At 33.8% G+C, this 17,160-nt stretch overlaps 1 protein-coding gene across 7 annotated transcripts in view; it reads right to left on the bottom strand.

Annotated features, from left to right (window-relative positions):
* Window positions 1-3,409: 3,409 nt before the first annotated feature.
* Window positions 3,410-17,160, bottom strand: part of LRFN5 (leucine rich repeat and fibronectin type III domain containing 5) — a 232,500-nt gene continuing 218,749 nt past the window's right edge. For 5 of the 7 annotated variants that reach the window (XM_032481939.1, XM_032481940.1, XM_032481941.1 and 2 more), the window contains one exon: window positions 9,558-16,625. In XM_032481939.1, coding sequence (XP_032337830.1) covers window positions 15,683-16,625 — 943 coding nt within the window. In that variant the 3' untranslated portion in view covers window positions 9,558-15,682. The other 2 variants (XM_032481944.1, XM_014567411.2) reach the window with 2 other exon arrangements.

The raw sequence follows: 17,160 nt of genomic DNA, 5'->3' as shown, positions 1-17,160 counted from the left end.
AACTGGGCCCCTTGCACACTTGCACATTACTGTAGTGAGTGTAAAATGGTGTGGCCACAGTGGAAAACAGTTTGGAAATTCCTCGTAAAAACTCAACATAAAATTACTATAGACTCACTCCTAGGTATATAGCAAAAATAACTGAAAAACTCAAATATATACCTGCCTACCAATGTTCATTGTACTATTATGCACAGTGCCCAAAAGGTAAAAACAACACAGGTATCCATCAAAAGATGAATGGACAAACAAAATGTGTTATATAAATTGCATGGAATATTATTCAGCCATAAAAAGAAATCAACTTCTGATACATACCTCAATATGGATGAACCTAAGAAACATGATAAATGGAATAAGCCAGACAGAAAGACAAACATTGTACAATCCCACTGATGCGACATATCTAGAGTAGGCAAATTCATAGGCAGAGAAAGTTGATTAGAGTCTAACAGGGATTAGTGGGAGGGAGAATAAGTATTATTGATTAATAAGTGCAGATTTTTATATGGGGTGATAAAGATGTTTTTAAAATACATTGTGGTGATGATTACATAACCTTGTGAAAGTAATTAATGCCATTGAATTGTACAATCTAAATGGCTAAAATATCAAATTTCATGTTACGTATATTTTCCATACAAAAAAATCCAGTGTAGGTAGCTCCTCTATATATTACATGTGTATATCAAATAAAACAATCATATGCTAGGGACTCTAATTGGACATAATATATTCTCCCTCACTTGCATTTTAAATACTTACATATTCCTTGATACACATATACACAAACACAACCATTTGGTAAGTAGACTTATGAGATGTCATATAAATATATTTTGGAAATGAAAAAGTAAATAAATAAAAATGGAGTAAGTTCTTAACACACAGAAAGCAGACTAGAAGAAAAAATAATCTGAATATACTTTAGATAAAACAAACCAAGAATGTAACATAAAACATTCCATATGAAATAGGATATTATGTATCTTTAACAGACAAAAATTTGTACAAACTAATCTGAGAGCTATTAAATTACAAGTAAAATAGAAATTAAAATTATTTGAGTTTTCTTCCCATGGGTAAGTTATTCCTCAACCAATAATATTTTATTTCTATCTTCTGTTCTACATAATATGGATTTCAAACATCATTATTGTAGATTTCAAAATTTTAGTCATGGTTTTCAGTCTACTTTCATGCCTCCCAAGCTGTGCTTATATTGCATTCAAAACACTTGATTTTCTTGTCTATGTATTTGATATGCTTGCATGATGTGTAAGATGTCACAAGTTGAATTTTAAATATTCATACTAATTACAGTATACATTGTTAGCAGCAAAATTACTTCCAAAATTACTCAGGAATACAGAGTAATACGAAAAAATGGGAGTGGTTTTCAATGCATACCCAAGAACCCTACAGCGAGACTTTTTATCATGCATTTGTTCACCTTTTTCTAATATGTTCAGCTAAAAGAAATTGTTTCTACTTATTCTGAAAATACCATTTTGTCACATTTTTGCAAAACTTTTATTCGTGAATGAATTCGTGAATGATCATTCACCCTATTTAATTGTGGGTATACAATTGTGTGCTCTTAACCTCATAGTACAAGGATCTATCCATTACAGCAACTGATTATCACACACTTACAGGATCAGAGACTGCCTCAGCGTTCCTCAACAATATTTGAAGAAAAGAGAAAATATGCACAGTATGATTGCTGTTTGAACGTGTGAATAAATGAAGTTTTAGATGTAGGTGTAGGGGTGTGGCGTGAGGACGTGAAGCAATGAAATGCAATTTTAGTTCCAACTCACAAAAAAATCTTGTTCCTTAGAACACAAGAGCCTGAATGTTCTAAAAAGATGAAGAGGTCGAGCTATGTTCTTACAATCATCAAGGAAAACAAGAATCAGGCCTAAGGGCCGGAAATTGGGGTGGGTGAGATGTGAGACTAAACAGGAGAATGTCCTTGAAGAAAAGTTAGTACGTTTTCCCTAGAGAGAACTTTAACAAGTTAAACTCTGCACTGAGATCCGGGAAAGCCAGTTGTGTTCCTGACACTTTACATTTGAGGAGAAAATACGTATACAACAGGAACAGATTCACAGAGGCAATGCTTACTGTCCACTTTGTCCACTCCTTTTTGTCACCATAAACATTGATCCATGCATATATCCACTTACACATACAGAAGCAGGATTGCTCTGGGCATCTGAGTCGTCAAGAAACACAGAATGAAGTCCATTGCCCAACATCACAAACTAACGACATTTCAACTCAAACCTATTACTTCTGTTTCAATTGTGCATTGTGTGTGTGTCTGGGAGTGAGTGTGTGTGTGTGTGTGTGTGTGTGCGTGTGCATGCTGTGTGCATGCACACGTTTAAACTGCTGCCTAGTGTAGTTACGCTCCTGAGCACAGATTCCAAGTGCCATCTAACAGCTGACATTCTGTAACCTCTCTTTGGATGGCTGGATATTTACAACAGTCAAAGAGATGTGGAATGCTTAACAGATTAACCTACATTTCTCAAAGACAGTTTTCTGGCTTTTTTTTTTAAGTTTTACCTAAATTTTTAACAACTGAAACTACAATTACTTTTAATGATTGGCAACTACCAGAATTGTCAAGGAACAGAACTAAAAATCTCTAAAGTTTTAAAGATTCTGAATTCAACTGATAATAACAATGCTACTCATAATATTATAAATTAAACTTACTGCTTACACCAAGTTCAGTGATACATTTACATGTATTTTCGTTCACTATTTCTCCTGTGAGAATATGGAAGAGGAGAGTGGGTAACTGGCTACAATCACTTCGCTGTAGAGTTTGAACTCAGGCTTGCTGGGTTTGAATCTTGCTGAAAGAGGACTGTACTGAGTTATTAACCATCAAAGACCTCTTACTCCTATTCATGCTGGTGCTAAGTTGGATATATGTCCTTCTTTATTTAACCTGGAAATGTATTTTATTACCTCCAATTGCAAAACTGGAGAAATCGGCACTTTTAAAATGGAAACATAAGGCCTAGAATTATTAAAAACCTCTTTGCCTCTGCTTTCCAGAAGGGCAATGAATCAATTTGGATTAGTTACAATATGCCTACCTTGATGCTTTCTGAAGTCCCATTCGGAGATGAGATCCCTCATCACTTTCTGTCTTACACTGAAGCAGAAAATTGCTGTAAAGCTGTTTAAAGACTGAACTGCTCTCCCACAGAAGTGGGTGCACTTCAGTCATGGAAGAAATAGTTCCAATATTATAAAGCAATTTGTGATCCCTTAAGGTTTTTGGACTTCATAGATGTAAAAAATTACTATACGTCTTACAATCATCATTTCACCATTCATACTGGAAGCAATTGAGGTTTCCACAAATCAGGCACTGTGCAAATTCTGTCATAGTAAAACATTTATTTGTTAAAGTGATATAGATTCAAGATTCTACAGTCTTAAATCATGGATGGCAATGTAACATGGATTGATACAGAACTCGATGCCAATGTAGGCTTTTTTCTTTCCTTCTTTAAAAAAAATACTTGTAGGCCAGAAGAAAAAAAAAATTTGGTTTTAAAAGGGGATGAACCATGGTCTGATAGAGCCAGTTCCACCTGCATCAGCGACTTCTGCTTCGGCTCCTGTGGACAATTTCTTCTCGGACACCAGCTCAACAATTAGCCTTTGTGAATCGAAACATTTTTAAATTTTTTCCAGTAAAAATATCAGTGGCAATTTTTTTCAGGAGAGAGAGAAGTAGTGCTCTTCAGATTAACTCCGGCCTCTGAAATGAAAGAAAAAGAAGAAAAAAAAAAGAAAGAAAGAAAGAAAGAAAGAAAAAGAAGACACATGGCTAATAAGATCATTGTGCTAGCAATTTAGAAGTTACTGAGCTGTATGCATCCAGGAAGGAGCTGATCGCTATAAATACTAGACACACCCCAGAACACTACCATGTGCACATCAGTTCTTAAAATGTTGCTTGGTAATTTTTAACTGTGGAATATATTTTAAAAATCTCATTTTAGAAGGAAATCTAAATGTATTGACTAAATAGTTATGCAAATCAAAGACAAATTGTGGAATGGCATTTTTCCTTGCTTCGGTTTTCACATTTATATTAAGTTAAGAGAAAAAAATGATTCTATTCATTAAAGCATGCCATTCAGGTTTTAACAAGTATTCATACTGGTTTTTAAAATATGAACATATTAGATCAAATTTGTTCATCACATCTAAGAGCTAAGTGAGCTCTACATTCTTACATATTCTGTTGGAAATTTGCATCATATTAAAGTTTTATGAAATTTAATTATACATTTAATGATGGTGAAGACTATTAATTCACCTTTATTAATTCATTCTTCACCCACAGAACAAATGAAATAAATCTGAAAACTGACAATTACTCACAAGCAAAGGCATTTCATAGTTAACATGAATTTGAAAGAAAATCGTATAAAAACATTTAAAATATTTAAATAACAAATTACAAAAATACTTTTTCTCTAATATGGGGTTTCAGTACTCATGGCTTTCAAATATGTCTATAAATTCTATACTTGATGAAGATGGAAAATAATTTTTGAGAAACATACAATTTCATACATATGAAACAGAAGTAATTTTTCTCCTTTCCATTTAAGAACAACTACATGTTTACAAGATGAGGGTTATAAAATGCATGGAACAAATGAATGATGAAATATAGATTCTTCATTAACTTCAAATATTCTACTTCAAAATGTTGATGTAGGGTATATTTGGATAACTGATGAAGGTAGGCAAAATACTATAGAGATATTTTACTTAAGAAAGTATTCAAAATACTTAATCTGAATAAGTAAAGTTATTTTTGGCACAAACAATAATTTTAAAAATTATTGAATAAGAACTTACTTGATGTTCAAAGATTGTTAATCGATAATAGATATGTATCCTATTGTTAAAAAATAATTATCTTGGAAAATACTGAAATATAGGTATTGCTATACACTTTACCTGGAATATTCATTCTAAGGAAAACATTACAAAATCACTTTAAATTAGAATGGCAAGTATCTAGATTTCTCTCCATTGGGTTCATGGCATAGTTTATGTTGGTGAAATTAATTATCAATAAGCGTTTTTTTCTTTTTGTATTTCCTATAATATGTTCCTTTGATTAAAAAGTCAAAAGTTTGCATTACACCAAATTTCAAGTTTCAGGAAGTAGTAATATAGAAAAGCCTAGAAGAAAAATTCAGTGGACAGTATAACTAGTTTGACTTTGGAAATAATAATTCCTTCCAGAATAACAAACTTTCTTTTAATATCAAGTTAATGATTCTACAAGCTGACATAGCTTAAAGAGTTTTTGGCTCAATTTCACATTACATGTTTTGGGAACAATGGTGTGAATCTGTCTGCCCTGAATCTACCACTATTGAAACGATGACATAATATGACTTTGAATAAAAATTTTGTATGTAGGATATTCAAAATAACACTTTTCAACTTTACTTATCAATAAACAAACTCATATAGTGATTCCATAAAGATTTAAATATGGAACACAAAATTACAAGAGCATCACAAAGAAAAAACACAACAGACTATAATTAGGCTAAAATGTTATAAGAACTAAAAATAACCAATTTGGGGTACGTTCCTGATGTTTTGTCAAAGATGCTCATTTACCAGTGAAAGAGCAGCATGCAAAACACTGCACAGTCTTAACAATACCACAAAGGAAAGAGGAAATTAAAGCTACCTTGACATTAAGAGAAGGAAAATTATCCTGACATTGCATGGATTTTGGAAACTGTTATTGCTCTTACTCTGAGTGTAATTAAGAACTGTGGAAGAGTTTTTATTTTGTATAGTTAGGATATCAAAAGAAGGAGGAATTGATTTCTAAATGTCACTGCTGACACTAGGGTTCTATTTTTTTTTTTCTAATTTTCTGTAATGTTCAAATAAGTATGTCAAAAAGTATGCTTTAATCATTATCAAAATAGTTACATGTTTTCTACCTATGTGCCTTTTCTATTACTCTTATTTCTCTCTTATTTTTTAAATTCACTTGAAGGGAGTATCATGGGGAAAAACCCCCTACAGAACCAAATATTTTATATTGGTTATTCTTGCTTGAAAAAAAACATTGGAAAGATATTTGGATTATATATACACATTTGCTTTGCTGCTTAACTCTTAGTTCATATATTTTCCAAACCCTGTGTTTTCCCATAGTTGTTTTAATATAGCTCTTTATCTCTAAACAAAATAACTTTTTACTTGTTTATATATTAACAGTTTCTCTAAAAGAACTAGGTTATTGTATCTGTAGCAGAGATTTTTTGATAGTTAAAATTATTTAAATACCTTGATTGATACTAAACATAGAGTTGATACTGAACATCATAAGTCAAATCTATTAAAACCAGAAAGCAATCATCTTAAAGACTGGTATAAGCAATCACAGTGTAAGTGGCATTTCTTGTGCATACTTACACACACACAATGTACACATATTTTGTTGGTCCGAATACAATAAATACTTAAAAAAAAATTTTTACTTAAGGCATTTTCAGTATAAATGCAAATTAGTCAACGGTTCTTATTTTAACTACCAAGTATGGCAGATCAATTGTTTTACCTAGTTCACTTTAAACATAAAAACATAAGGTTTTTTAAACATATGGTTAATTTATAATGTAAGTATCTATTACTTAAAGAGTAATTATCAATGATTTCAGCAACAATTCCTCTCACCTTTCCTCTCAATTCATCTTAGTGTGATTGGAATCTTATGACTATTACAGAAGGACTGTACGTGTTACATTAAGTAGGTTAAGCTCACTCTGTTTCTGTATATATATAGGAAAGGTCTTAAGGAAAACAGGCATAGAGCATATTCCGGCTAATGGAAATGGAGTAAATTTAACTCATTTTTCTCAGTAAAAAAATCATCTTAGCAGATACCTCAGTATGAAGATCACCTAAACTGCTGACTAGATGAAACTTTTCTGCCCTCTCTGCTCCTTTCTATTAGAACTTGATGTTATATTAGGGACTGTGTTATAATTGATTTACTACTGTCACCTTGGAAAAATATTTTATATATTAAAAATGTGTTTCTTGCTTATATTGCCATCTATATACATAAGGAACATTTTAATTTAAATTTAATGCAATGGGCAGTGTCCACATTTTTGGAAAATATATACTTGCCTCTGGGTAGAAAAAGATATGTCTGTTACCATCCTGTGGGAAACAGAAACTGAAAATAAAATTTTGTAATCTTCCCCACTCCATCCCCCCCCCCCAAAAAATTAAGAAGCTGTGAGCCCATGAATCTCTGCCAGCCCTGTACCTCACTTCATTCACAAGGTAAAAGTACTGCTGACAGCGTGAAGGGTTGTGAGAAGACGAAGAACACACGGGTCACAGTCTCTGCAAAGGGGCATTACTGTCCGGTTGTGCTGACAGCTGTAGCAATGACAGGCCTGCTATCACAGACATCATTTACCGAGTAAGAATAGTTATGCTGAGGTCACATGGTGACTTAAATCTGACAACAGAAATGTAGCAAGGAGTTGGCTAATGAGTAAATGATGTATTGTCACTAAATTCTGTTCAAATTCTTCTTTGCCTGTGGATTTTTCTTGCTAATGCTTATAGAAAGAAAAGAAAATTAGACAAAGCATGGAAGGAAAGTGGCTATGACATTATGACACAGCCATTTGTTTCAAAAAAGGAACTAAAGAAAGACTCAGCATAACGTTTTAAAAATAGATGCCATATTCTCATATACACACATTCACTATGTAAATCTAATACAAGCACACATATATACACACGAATTTACTACACAGAGAAATGACAAGTCACTGAAAGATCATGGACCAGATTATTAGTATTTGTGTGTGGGTGGTGGGTTATGACAGGTTTACATTTGTTTTTCTATTTTAAACTGTATTTTCCAAAGTTCTCTAATTAATACTCATAACTTTAGGACAAAGAAAATCATTATTAGAAATCTTACATACTTACCACGTTGGCAAACCTTTTGCCACCTCAAGTAGTACACAGACTCCCAAGGAGATTACTTTTCTCTAAATTTGACTTCTAACACGGTGGTAACATAAAGACATAAACACAATAATATGTAACATGCCCCATGAAATGGGAATATTGGGGAATTGCTTTAATGGGTAATTGAAAAATGACCAAATGGACTCTCCTGCTTCCAAATCCTGATGTAACATTTCGCACCGTTCTGGACGGTGATTCTGATAGGTGAACCTCAACCTCCTAAACTCTTTCTAAGGCGAGCCAGTTTTGGAACAGTGAGATAGCCAAAGTTGCATGAGAAATGAACTCTTTAAAATCAAAGACAGAGAAGAGATGGAGGGAAGAAAGGAAGAGGAAAGGGAGGGAGGGAGAGGAAGAGAGAGAAGGTGGTGGTGAACCGAGGTGTCTTTACTCAGGTCAGTTCAGTTCTATTAACACCAAGCATGGGCCAGACTCTGTGCTATGGATGGTTTGCAGTGAGCCATCTGTTCGTTTTTTGCAGCATAGGAACGGGATCCTAAATTCAGTAAGGAAATGATGCTTGAAAAACATTGTGTCTGATGTGGGAATGGAATTCTTTAGGGGAAACCATAAATGATGCTCCAAGTTATTGTTATCTTTTAAACCAGAAATGGTAAAAATCGAGACCCTTATTTTTACTACGAACAAATAAACCAATGGCTTTTTTTTAGGACTTTTAAAAAGCAGAGCATTTTTTTTCTGTGCCAAATCTTAAGCAAACGGCTGATGCATCCAGCTGTTTGAACAGATTGCTGAAGTGCCATTCTCCTCTAGAAACACACTCTCGGATCCAATTAAAATGCAGGAATCAAATACTCATTTGAAACTTCAAAAAAAAAAAAAAAAAGAAAAAGAAAGAAGGAAAGAAAGAAAGAAAGAGAGAAAAGCAAACCAAGAAGAGTAAATGGTTGCTGACAAAAGGAATACCATGAATATTTCATGTGTAGTCTTTTGCTCCATTTTACAGCGGCTTCATTCATTTTGGGTAACAGTGAAACACTTCTGTTCATCCACTTCAGTGAGGCATAATGTAGCATCTCCGCTTCAGTTAGGATGTGGAGGCCAAGGACAGGAGTGAATATACTCTATAAAGTTACTGTCTTCACGTGGGGAAATGTTTGTAAAAATAAACAATACATCACATGTGACTATAAGAGCGGCTCCCAAGTCACACTAGTACTCCCTTTATTCATCCAGTACGAATCAGAAATATTCAGGTAACCAGAAATATGTCTGAACTGAGGAACTGAAAATTCACCTAACCAAACTGAACTTCAATTTTGACCATGGAGCATCGACTCAGTTTTAATGGAAAATTTCAACATGTTGCATGAGCCAGCAAAACACAAATGGAAAATTCATTTATAAAAGAATATACCCACTTAAGTGCTGAAATATGTGACAGGTAACAAGAAGCTCACCTGTGCTTCCTGGACAATCTGGTCAACATTAGTCGGCAAAGCATCTGGGAATAAAATTTTCAGCGTCATGAACAATTCACTTTTTTAAAAAATGAAACAGACCTTAAAATACTTCTCACTGAAATCTTGGTAAGATCCTTCTTAAAAAAGTTTTATCTAGACTTTTTTTTCCCCAAACTTACCAGTTCTTGGGTTAATTGCAATTGACTTTGATAATACTCTCTGTGGCTACTTCTTGATACATAACACTCGAAACATAGAATTTTTTAAAAATATTTTTCTAGTTACGAAAATGACTAACTATCAATGTAGGATGCACTTTCCCTGCAAGAGATCAGTAAGAGAATCAGGCTTCTATTAACTTTCCTTAGGCAAAGTTAATATGTCAACTACAGAGTTGCACGTGATAAATATGGAAAGATACATCAAGAAAAAAAAAATCCAAAGCAGGAAATGTAGTTTCACCATATTCACCATGCAGAGTATAAAATAATCATTTATAATATAAACCATTATTCGATAACCCCCCAAGATAATAGCATGTTTTGCCAAGTACTCATTTATCCTTATATAAAATAGTAATGTTCTAAATGCAAACATTCTGCCTTTCAGTGTCCATATTCCAATTGGCTATAAATGTTTAATATCATTAAATAGCCCTGTGTAGTATACATTCTGCTTCCTTCCCAAATGTCCTATTTTTAAGCAAATACTCCTGGTCACTAGAAGTAACACAATTATGAGAAAAAAATTAAGTGTCTCAGGAAAATGTCGCTCTAAGGGTTCACAGGTGAAGGTGATGAAAACAGTACAAAATACTTTTTTGATAAACCTCCAGCACAGATACTCATATAAATTTACAATGACCTCTGGAGATTAGGTTTTACATGAAAGCAACAGTACAACATGTTCGCATTATACAGGAAAAAATAATTAGGAAATCACATAATGGTAGAGCCCATATAGTATGTTTCATAAGCCCCTTAAAGTAGTAGAATAATTATTTATTGGAAATATTTTGGAGCAAAGTCACACTTAGTGTCTAGCTAATGTCTCAGGCAAGATTAAATACACATCCACTTCTGAACATAAAATGAAATGAACTTCATGGCTTTCCCCTGAATGTATTCAAAAATAATTTTTCTGCTGTTTTTAAAATTCATGAACATACATTCACCTATTTGAAAAGAATAAATTAAATTAGACAAGTTGTGGAGATGGTTATCATGAGGAAGTTTGGAAAAATAAATCTGTACTAGAGTTTACATTCCACTGTAATCTGATAATAAGCACAGTTTGTGCCGCTGTTCTGGGAGCAGTCCTCTAACAGCCAGCCCACTGAAACCTAGTTTTATTACATTACTTCCAACCCACATTGCAGGCCTCCAAATTGTGATTTGCAATGATTAATTTATAAGTATACATGTTAATATAGCCACATATTACATATACAGATATAAAAGTATATGTCATATAGTGTATTTTATTCGATGGTCACTTTAGATCCTAAATTTTGACTTCGAAATAGCTGACCAAATCAGAAGACAATGGCACACTGATTATTTTATTATAATGAGTATTTGTACTATTTGATGAAATTGCAAATGCTTTAGCATTACCTTCAAGAGGTAATTTCATACTTCAGTATACCCCCATTTACAAACTGTTAATTTCTATGTCTCACTTTAGATAAATGCTGCATATTTGGCAGGACTCAATCCCAGTAATATGTTTACCATTCTTTCCATATTAAGTGATCTTGCTGCTATAAGATTGTTTCTGTTACCAAAAAACCCCCCCAAAAAACACAAAAAAACAGACAAATACCCTCAAATCTGACAAAACTAGCTGCATTTGTAATCCCAGCATGCATTTTTCTGGCACAGGAGGGAAAAGGACTGAGTAGTCTGACACACAGAGCTCTGAAACTGTTATCAAAGCCCAATCATTAATTTTGGTTACTTTCTCTCTTCTCTATGAAATTTTAACAGTGATTTATTTTTTACCCACAAACTTAACTCAACTAACATGTAACTCACAAACATTATAAGGTAAATTATCATTATTTTTTATTATTATTATTATTATTATTATTATTATTATTATTATTATTAGTTTTATTACCAACTGAGGAGGTTAAGAAAAAAGTATCTTTTCCATCCAATCTATCTTTGTGCTGAAGTCCTTTCTCCAAAACTCTTTCACACACAAACTCACACATAGACACTGCTGAAGCAGAAAGACTGGACTCTTCCTGAGACTCAAGGGAAGGCTGAGCAAAGGGAAAAAGAGTACACAGTCTTCACTCTCTCTAGTATAAATGACCATTGCGTGCTGAGCATTATAAAATCGAACTGGACTTCTGCCACACTGAAAAGAGAATGGGCTCATATCTCAATTTTCTTTGAACAGATGTCCCATTGACCATCACGACTCAATGTACAATAAGATGCTTTTTGTTTTTGGAATTCTTTAAACTCTTGGCATTTTAATGATTGTTTTTAAGTTTATTACTGTGAATAAACAGAGTGGATAATATTAAAACTTAGGAATCAAAAGGCTACTGATGTGAATTTTGTGATAAATGCTTCAGTAACTTTTTTTTGTTTTATAAATTAAATATTTAGTTTCCTTTTAGTAATACAAGCAAAACAGTTAAAATTTAGTTCTGAAGTAAGTACTTTTTTCAGTGCTTTAAAGTGAAGGAAGAAATACTTAACAAAAAAAGATGAAAAGAGATTCCTATAGACAAATGGAAGACATTTAATTTTCAAGCATTTCTTAGATTCTTGTAGAGAAAGTATGTATCATTCAGATAGTAAACTTGTTACGTCTAAAGATGGCTTGCAATAGCTCAAAAACTTATATTCTAAAAGTTTTTAGTGAATTATATCTGCAAAGCAGCTAAAATCAACTGTCTAAAAGCATTAAACAGCTTACTGTGAACTCAACTTAACTACTACGTTTAATGGTTGTAAAAAATATAGAAAATATGTTGTCTTCAGTGAAGGTGTTACTGTATCTAATTTAAACTATTGCATTTAATGTACTTTTTGCTAATCTACTTGTAGACTAAAATGAATAATATTCATCAAATCAAACTGTTTCTTAGGATTTTTGAGGTTGCTTTGGATGCTTCATTACCCCTTTATGGGACTCATATATTACACATTTTTTAAAGACCTACTTTAATAGTAGTTTGACATGTTCAAATTGAGGGACAATTATCCAAAAGAAATGAAAAAAAAAAAAAACTAACACAGGAACACATATAATTTGAAAAATGCTTGGAGTAAAAATCTGTACATACATTATTCGTTAGTTTGTTTTCATACTGAACAAGCTGACAGCATGGTGTAAAATGGCTAAAAATTAAAGAAAAATAATTAAGAACAGGGAAGCCAAAACAACATCTACAACCTATACACTGTCAGCAGCAACAAACAGCAAAACCATATGCTTTGGACCACACGTATGTAGCTAGTTAAATAAGGAACGTAAGAAACGGCAGAAAGAAAAGCAAAAGGAGGGACAGAATTCCTTGCTTATAGTAACATAATACTTGGATCACAAATCTCTATTGTCTTAATTAATCAAAATTCTTACTATTGCACCTTCTTCCCTGGCTCCATTCAAGGAGTTAGTCATCTATTCATTTGCACATTCATTCATCTGAGTAACTACCGCGTTTCGGGTATTATACCAAGTACCTTTAATCAGCCCCAACCTTCCCATAGACTTATCTTTAAGTCACTTTACACTCAAACTGCCCTGAGAAAAACATAGCTCATATACTTATAAACAAAACCAAATAACATTTGACCCTCTTGATAGGCCAGTCTTTTGTTCAAAACTTTTGTTCAAACATAAACTTTTTGAAAGATAGGAACACAGGCCTTCGTATCACTTCCAGAACAAGAGTTCAAGCGTTTGATTAATTCACCCTAAAAATAGTCTTGTAAATGTATCGTTTAAACGGTTTCAATGGCTTTAGCCAAACAGAATAAATTTCACGAGATTAGGTATTACAGAGTTCTAAATGTTTATGAGAAATAAAAGATATTTAGCTGAAATTTCATTAGAAACACAAGCAGGAAATTAACCTTAAAAAATATAGGCAATTGGAAAATAGAAAATAAGTTAATCAGTAGCTTGGAGGTGACACACCAAGCTGCTGCCTGTTCTGTGTGATTTCGGGGCCCCCCTGACCATAGCTTTCATAATGCCAGAGACTCCTTGTTTGGGGAGTCATGTCTTTAATTCTTGAAAACTTTTATATATTCAGGATTGTTCAATGCTATGCAGGTAAAAACCTAAGAAGGGGAGAAGTAATATGCTTTTGTCAATCAGCACTTGGTGAAGAATTAATTAATTAACGTTAATTAAAAAATTTAGTTGGGGGTTAGACCATTATCACAGAATGAGTGTTGAGAATACACTTCACTTTGAGTAATGCTTTGGTTTTACAAAATACCACTACACACATGACCTCATTTATTCTTCACAAGAACTATATACCTGACCCACAAAGGCTGATTAGATTTTAGAGAAGTGAAAAGCAAACTTCAGAAAGAGAAGCAGGGCAGAGAAGGCATGTAGGAAATACCCAAGGTGTTGAAAGCCCATTAGACAGGTGTTTTCAAGACTGGCTCAGAAAGTAATCTCTAACTGCTTTAATCTAAGCTACTTTTGAATGTCATCACAATACATCATGCATAAGATGTGCCTCTGTTGAGTTAAAATTAACTGAAAATTTTATAAATGCCTCCAGCAAGAGGAAATTAAACTAATGACTGACACTCCTCACCTGTATTTTAAATGGTATTAAAAGTAATCTGAAAGAGTTAATAAACTTTTACTGTGGGTTTAACTTACTCCCAGGGAGTACTTTACACAGAGTACACATCTTACTATATTATGGCTAATATTTTTTGTGCAAGGTTCCCACATGAGCCTTACTCTCGAAAAAAAAATACCCAAACCCCCATTTACTGATCTTTAATAAAACACCATCAATTTAGATATAATATTTTAAAAATTTCAAGGTAGAGAGAACATTTGTCTACAGACCTTGATTTCAGTGACTGTCCAAGAATGCCATACTATCAGGGAGAAATATTATTGTCAGCCTAAATTAAAAATCCTTTGTAAAATGATGTATTCCCACTAAGTTGTATAATTTCTAATTAAATTTCATCACAAGATTTGGTTCAAATAATAAATACATTTACTCTAAGAGAGAAACATTCAGATTCAGAATTACAGCACAGGAGGGAAAAACAAAACTATCTGGTTAATGAGCAATGACTTTATATTGCTTATAAATGTAATAAGAACGCCATTAGAAGATTTTTATTTTACTTGGTGATAAAAATAAATACCCCTTTGATAAAGGCAGTTTTGTATTTTTGTCTCTCTATTTAACTTGCATTAAGAAAAATAAAAAGCTCATTCATTCAGCAAACATGTGTTGAATGAATGAAAACACCTTCATTCGCCCAGGCAGACACGTGACTTAAAACTGGCCCGTGACTTAAAGCTGAATTGGCTTTTCTTGATAAATAAAAAAATCAATTGCATTTTCTTCTGCTTCCCACTGACAAATCTGTGCCATGGACGAGAAACATCATAGAACCATAAGGCACCTGAACCAAGACTGTTGTTTAGAAGGGGGCGTATTTTAACCCTGCCTAGGTAGACGTATTTGAATATTTAATTTTAAATAACATAACGACACAGAGCTATTCTCTAAAATATCTGCCTAAAAATAAATGCCGCTGATATTGAAAGAAAATATACAATCTATTCATTGAAAAATACCAATCATCCATAGGTGGCATTTTGAAAGACTGGAGGAGATATCATTATTTATGCAAGCCTTTTTTTTTTTTCATGACAAGTTTCACTTTGTGATCTGCTACTGCAGAACCTGGAAGCCGGTCTCAGAATAAGGGAAGGCACTGCTGTCATGCTTTTTTTCCTAAACCATTTGATATATACATACATATGTATATCACCTTCATATATGCATGTACATATATGAAGTAACTGTACCCTAGAGGGTTTATACACCATGGCTCTAGAGCCATACATCAGAGAGACAAGACTGGGATTTCAAATTCCAATTTCCTATGTGAGTTCTCAAAATAATTTTTTCATTAAAAAGTAATCATAGGTTACACAGTGCTTTCCAACATCCACTCGGAATTTGAAAGAGTTGTTTTTCCACTACACCCATCAGAACTGTGGGGCTGAATTAACATCGCATTCATAGACATGCTCCTTTTAGAAAACAGTCCACATGTGTTCGGTGAGTTAATGTAACAATAGTATTCCTTTAATTCTCCGTTCAGGGAGTACCTGTGCCTTGCTCGGGATCTCTCAGCAGGCAAAGTGAGAAACTTACTTGGCTTTGAATGTGCTCTTTTAGATGTGGGCCCCTCTGTGCCAGAATCAGGAGGTCGACTAGCTAACTGCAAGGCAGTGGAGTTGTTCCTGTTAGTGTTTTGGGACTCAACCTTTGTGACACCTTCACTCTGTGGTTCGGTACTTGGCTTCATGCCAGTCTTTCTTTTCTGCTTCTGGGACACAGAAGTGCTTGAAGTCCAGGTAGGAGGCAAAGCGGAGGTAGTGGTAGAGGAGTCCTGACTTGGACAAGTTTCCGAAGATTGTATCACATTGTCTTGGGCAACTTTACAACATTGGGCGTTCTCTTCGTGTCCCACGGCTTGTTTGGACATGGACTGGGGCAGCGCCACGCTGCAGCCTTGTATCTGAGCCCCGTTAGTTTGAGAGTAGACGTTGCTGACCTTGGTCACCTTGTGTTGCCCATTATTGTTACAAACCTTATACCGGATCATTAGAATGATGATGAAAACCAGTACAGATGCTACGATGATTCCACCAATAATAATAATCATGGTGCCTCCCAAAAACTGGGACTGCATGAAATGGCATCGCACATAATCCTGCTCCGTAGTAAACTGGATGCAACCCACGACTCTTGTGGCAGTGAGGGAAGTAATGCCATCGTCATATATTGCCAAGACACACAAGTCATACGTAGTTCCAGCAGCCAGGTTATTGACAAGAAAAGTTTTGCTCGTAGGAGGTATCATTCTGAGGGACAATGGAATTCATGTTAACATTAAGAGCAAAACAAAACACACACACATAGTCATCATGACTTCAGTTCTGTTTCATTTCAGTACTCATTAAGATAAGCACATTTCTATCAGATATGAAATACAGGAAATGTTCTAATCATATTTTTACCCAGTTAAAATGGCTAAACATCATTGTTGGATTCTGCATTATATTAATGGTGCCTACATCATGCCTTGACGAGCTTACTAATTATATTGCTTGGCAAAGCAGAACTCCTAATAAAAGCCACTGCTGAAAAATCATTTATGACAAATTGCTTTTGAAAGGTGTGACTGTGACATTATCTGACTACTAAACAAATCCATTTAGCACTTACAACACCTCTGTGACTAAAAGCCAATTTGAGGGAAGGGAAAACACTGACAATCACATTAGAAACTAGAATGGAAATGTGTTTTGGAGTATTTATTTTCCAAATCAGTTAGAAGCTGCTATGGGATGGTATCTGGTAAATCCATCTTTAATAACTCAGATAATTACAAAGACT

This window comes from Camelus ferus, chromosome 6, assembly GCF_009834535.1.
Source record: "Camelus ferus isolate YT-003-E chromosome 6, BCGSAC_Cfer_1.0, whole genome shotgun sequence".
Classification (NCBI taxonomy): Eukaryota; Metazoa; Chordata; class Mammalia; order Artiodactyla; family Camelidae; genus Camelus; species Camelus ferus.
The sequence above is the reverse complement of the archived record's forward strand: the minus strand, read 5'-3'. Positions and strand labels throughout refer to the sequence as shown.